Below are 6000 nucleotides of genomic sequence, written 5' to 3'. Positions count from 1 at the left end.
AATACAGAATGCTATCACTTTAATAGACTGATGAAGCAGCAGTGTTGCATATTCCATGTCTGAAAAAAAGCTAGAAATTGAAGGTTTCCATGAACAAAATATTTCTTTGATTTTGTGAACTCAATCCACAGATCTTAATTACTGAAGCAGAAGTTGGCCAGGTATGCTAAAGTACAACACGCTAATTGCCTTTGAGGTCAGACTGTGGGAGCAAGTGTGTGTAATTCATCATGCCAAGATAGCAAACACAAAAAAGTCACAGAGTTAATTGAGAGAGAGATTGAACGTGATGATGCCATGCATGAGGCAGCAATGACAGCAGCGTTTTTGACACAACTTTGAGTGTAACCTTTCAGGAACAGGTGGGAACATTTTGGCCTTTTGACAGTTGAATGACGTCATACGACCTGACTTGTTTGAAGCACACTTAGAATTCAACTTTGACCAGCTTCTCCTGCAAGAATATGGCATTCACATCATTAAGCCAACAGACCTGTATGACCATGACAACACAGCATATTCGGTTTTTCTGTTTTTTGCACTCTCTCTCTCCCTCTCTGCTTGATGACAGCTCTGCACTGAGCACTAGAGGTCTGGAGAAGAGGGATTAGTTAACATGGGGGGGACGGGGTGGGTGAGTTGTTAAGGTCACGCCTCTGGCCTAAAAAGGCAAAGCAGAATACCAGCAGCAGTGGGCCGCTCTAAGAATAACTCAGGGCCTGAGGCTCAGAAACATGGCATGAATGTAACAGTACCTAATTAGATTCAGACTTTTATGGTTAGCTGTAGACTATGTTTAAAACCAACAAATACATAGAAAGATATTAACGCTTAAGATGAAATTCCAAATGTTTTAGACACATTTTTTAAGTGTGAAATCATCGTCCCTGCTGTGATCACGTGATTCCAGCAGCAACATTGGCTGGAGGGGTAACGTTACCTTGAAGCTCTCACTCTCAACTTCTCTTCCCTCTTTCCCTTCCATCGTCCGTCAGTCCCCGTGGTCGATCTAATTCTGTCTGAGGCAGTGGAGGTGGGGTGGACAAGCTGCTCTATCTACAATCCCAGCCCTAACAGGCAAAGGGAAAAGACACTGACCACCTCAACTTGGTCTGTGTCTGTCTCCCCAGCCTCATCCACTGGGACGGAAGTCAGCTCTCTGGACCACCTTGCAAGTCATTTGGACCCATCAAGAGTTTTTCACCTTTGGAACAAGAAAGAAAAGTGCAGATTTAAGTTCTCACAATGGGAAAAGAGGCGTACTGAAACTAGGGGTGGCCAAAGAGTTCAGGTTTTCCGCATATCCTCAGCACCAGCCATTCATATGACGTTGCTGGATGGGAATTAAACACTGGGATTAAAAAGCGTGGAGGAGTTGAGGATCTACCACAAATATTTGGTTTCATGGCAACATAACCAGCGCAAAGGATTAATTGTTGGAATAGAACATTTATTTTGAAACTATGACTGAAGCAGTTGAAGGTAAAGTATGACACATTCAGTGGTTCATTTTAACAAGAATAATAAGGATCATTTTCAAAATGTTATGAAGTTCTTCTCGGGCAATGCATGCCTTGTTTTGCATGCAGTCCTTCTGATGTTGTGCTGTGTGGTGTGTAGGGCATTGCATGATTGGAAGTATCTAAAAATATGCTGCTATCATGTATCTGCTATTTGTAATGCAGCTTTAAGACCCCTGTGACATCTGCAATACCGTATAGGATCAGTCAGCATCATCAGTGTGCCTCCAGTTGCATACGACCAGCTGATATTGCTGCGACATATTTTTGTCTGCAGATAATGAAAACTAAAGGGTCTGTAAGCATCTATCAGTTGCTCCTGCCATTAACATTTGCAGACTTTTTGCTTTCAGATCTCATGAAAATCACAATTACACACCAGTGATGCACTTCTACCGGTGGTTACACTTATTTTGGCTGACTAAATGTCTTCTCAGGACTGTGTGGCTGTTTGCAGACTGTACTTGATTGACCGCCCTATGAATCAACCTGCACCTTTACAGAGTTGTTAGGTGGGAGGATTTGCTGTTTTTTTCCCCCTCTCCACTCTGTTTTCCTATTTCAGATTTTCCTTTAAGTGGCATCTTTATTACTAAACACAAAAATATGAAACTTTTCTGGATGATGTAACAAATTCACAGGTTTATATGTTAGCCTCTAGTTTTAATTATTTCAGTGTGATCTCTGGTGATGTTGGCATGGCAGATGGCTCTAAATACTACAATACCCATGAGCCTCACACAACATTCACATAGCAAAGAATTCAAAATTCACTGGCACCAGCTGGAATGGTGGGGAACTCAAAGTGCACCACTCAAAAATGTGGCGCCACAGCTACTGAAGTCAGAGCTGACACCGAAATTTAAAGTAGTCACTAGTTCCTGTTCACTATAGTAATGGTAATGCATTTTGGGAGTTGCAGTTTACTTCTACAAAACTTGCACACATGCTTTAACATTTAACTTTTAATGAAAGAAACAGAATTTACCATGAGAGAACTGAAGATTTCTTGTTGATCTCAGCCACAGAAATGTTACTACAGTGAAAATGTAGCATTTTCTATGGGTAAAATTAATAGGATTGACACAAACTTTGAAGGTCCGTGATAGGCCTTTTTCATAGAGGACATTTTAGTGTGCCACAATTGGAGAAGCAAATACAACACAGTAAAATTAAATGAAGTTGAAGCACCTGCCTATAGCCTGATGAAACAACTAATCAGCCAGACTAAGTGAAAGCTTTGACTCTGAAGTCCCTTTAATTAAGATAACGAGATGATAATTATCCCAACATAAATAGTGCCTTATCTCCACATTAAAAACTGTGTATGAAAACATAACTTAATCTTAAGGTCCACTTAAACTATCTTTACTGGAGTCATCAGTAACATATTATGGTCTTAATTAGTGGATGTAGTTGCTTATGACAACTAAGAACAACTGCATCTGCCTTGATCAAAAGCTTTCCAAAAATATCAAGAGAACCTTGTGCCAAGATTTCTTCATCCAACTACTATTTCCAGGGTCTTCAATGCAAATCCATGTTCAAAAATAATGCTCAATCTTGAACCGTTGTTGTTGCAATTATTTTATTAAATAATGGTATTCCCAATAACTATATAAATATTTCAGGACATCAAGCTGTTATGGCATGATTATATCTGAAATATCTTTTCATTACAAAAAAACAAATTGTGGATGTCTTCTCACATGGAAATGAAGTTTGACCTGCATAAATGCCAGTGTGACAACTCACAATCCTCCAAAAGATAGAATATTTATAATACTGAATATTTAAGCCAGCACAATGCACTTAAAACTTATAGATACGAGTACCATTCAAATAACAAGGTCCTGCTAGGTAAGTCCCAATAATGAAATTAGATGTTCTGAGATCACATTTTGCACTTGGCTTTTGTCCAGAAAAGATTGGAAGAGGGAAACATTTGGAAAGTACACTATACATCCTGAATTAATTTTTCCCTGGAATATTAGATGCACCGATTCCACAAAGCTTCTTCCATTTCCATTTATTTTCCATTTACTGACGTTGCAAAATATGTATTTTCTGATCTACTTTTTGGCAGGAAGTGTGTTTAAGTGTAATTATGGGAGCTATGACAGAATATAAGTCTGGTCAAAAGTTTACGTTTAAGTGGTATGCTATGGAAATGGTCCATGGCAAAGGTTATGAATGGGATAAACAGGGACAAGAATGGATTGCTGTGAGGCAGAGAGCAGACTAACCATAAATGTGATTGTAAAAATGGAATACATTCACAACAGTGAATATGTGTAAAGCGAAAATCTGCATCTGTCACATAGACAAATGATCTACATTACTGTGTGTTGTTTCTACTGTAGTATTTAGGATGTGATGCCTGCACTTTCCATTCATAGTGACCTGTACTCCATTCCCTCTTGTTATTGCAACCTAAACCGTGTCATTGTGCAGTCTGCAATGTCAACATGAACATTACAGCAGATACAGCACTATTTTGAGACACAGAAACAGCAGCTTGAATCAAGTTTCTAACCTGATTAACAGCCACCATGCTCAACCGAATCTAAAAGTTCTCTGCTGTGCCTAGTTCAGCTCTGTGCACTCAGGAAATGTTATGACTACACTTTCCTGTATTCTGACTCAATAGCTAACCACTAGCTCCTAATGACTGCTCTGAGCTGAGCTGTCATGGATACCCACTGAGAGCAACAGCAGAAATGTCATCGACAGTGTGGAGGCAGGTCAGCCATAAAAGGAGGAACAATGCATGGATGGATGATTAAACCATTTAAAGTTGAGCTTAGAAAGCAGAGGTCAACAGAGGGATTAAAGTGAAGAGAGATGGAAAGATTAGTTATTGACGTATAAATTTCCAGTAATGGTGCCCAAGAAGACCTCACTAGACGTCTTGTGGGTAATCCAGACATCTGAATGGAGGGTAGTGCGGGAAGAGGAGCTCAGAGTGACCAAAATCATAAAGGCTCATCCTCTCTGAGAGAATATGATCTTGACATTAGAATTTGGGTATTTTTTGTGGATAAGGTAAACATTTAGCCTGTTGGTGTGACTTGGAAAAGGTGAAGGGTCAGTAGAAAACCCAAATCATGGCATTAGTGTTTAAGTAGTTTGTTCCTGTACCATTTAAATAGGATCTAAAGAGCAAATTTGCTTAATGTTGCACCACATGACAAAACCAGGAACCTACAGGCAGCACAGCTCAAAAGATGACCATTGAGCAAAACTATGAAAGAACCAGTTGGGCCCCTGACATCTTTTAAAAGTCCATAGCAATTTAAAATATATAAATATATTAAAATATAACAGGGCCAAAGTGTTCAGTGGACATGTTAGGTATCAACAGATACCGTCAGATGACTGTAAGATGTAGTAAACTCAATACACAACAGCTAAAAAGAGGAAGCACAACTCTACCTAATACTGTAACTACGACTAAATGACCTGTCTAAGACATTCTTCTACATTTTCTCTTGTAAATGCAGCAGTAATCAGCTTCATTAAATCCTGTCTCTTGGTAAACACTGTGGTTGCACTGGGCAGCTATCATTGCAGAAATATGGCTCTATAGCATAGCATGTTACTCAAATAAAAATCATAACTTCAACATGACCTGAGAGACCAGCAAGTTTGAACTATGTACTAGTGTCTTAATGTAAACTTCTGCCACACCTCTGTTTTAGCCTATTTGTTACTGAGATTGAAAGTGCAATAAATGCAACAAATTAGATTCTATAATTTGTAGCTCATGAGTTTGAGGAAATTTAAAAGCTATGCATAAACTTAGAAACTAGCTTATGTTCAAATTATACACTGCTCATTAAAATGAAAAGCTGTTTTAAAGTTGACTGAACCTGACTGCTCTGAACCCTGATGTATAGATAAGTGACAATTATGTTATATGTTATGCTAATTATGACTTTAATTTCAATTTTTCTTCTACTTTATACATAGTCACAATATAGATAACATTTTCTAGCATTCTTCCCTTGCACATTAAATCATATCTTGATATCTAGGTTTAGTTAATCCTAATAATGTTTTACATTTGCTGTAGTAAATTTAATAGTGTATCTTCTTTTTTAAAACAGCAGTTTTTATTATGATCCTTCTTTATACAGGATACATGTTACACACTTGTCTCAATTTGCACCTATACATGAAAAATCAGCCATTACCTTTTTATGTTTTTCAGTTTCAAGCTCAGTGGTGACACTAAATAAATGTTTAGGACTTGCCAAAATCATCAGGAATCACCTTCTGGGGACCAGGTGTATCTGTGCCAAATTTCAGTGGTAGATGTCAAATTAAGTGTTTAAAAAAGTAAATTTATAGGGCAGAAAGGCAAGCAATTAATTTTCTATACGATGCTTTCTAAAATCATTTTACTTTAACTTTGTTTTTTGCTGAGGAGCAACATTTGTGATACAATAGGTTGCCTGATGCTATTTCTAATTAATTC

General features: G+C 38.1%; 1 protein-coding gene across 1 annotated transcript in view; it reads left to right on the top strand.

Annotated features, from left to right (window-relative positions):
• The first annotated feature begins 889 nt into the window (after positions 1–889).
• Positions 890–6000, top strand: part of LOC111575071 (triadin) — a 35601-nt gene continuing 30490 nt past the window's right edge. Inside the window, exon 1 of the mRNA XM_055016178.1 lies at positions 890–1482. Within this exon, the coding sequence (XP_054872153.1) occupies positions 1464–1482 (19 nt within the window). The 5' untranslated portion in view covers positions 890–1463. The remainder of the gene's footprint in view (positions 1483–6000) is intronic.

Source organism: Amphiprion ocellaris, chromosome 12 (assembly GCF_022539595.1).
Source record: "Amphiprion ocellaris isolate individual 3 ecotype Okinawa chromosome 12, ASM2253959v1, whole genome shotgun sequence".
Lineage (NCBI taxonomy): Eukaryota > Metazoa > Chordata > Actinopteri > Pomacentridae > Amphiprion > Amphiprion ocellaris.
Note: the sequence above shows the minus strand (reverse complement) of the source record. Positions and strands in the feature narration are given on the sequence as shown.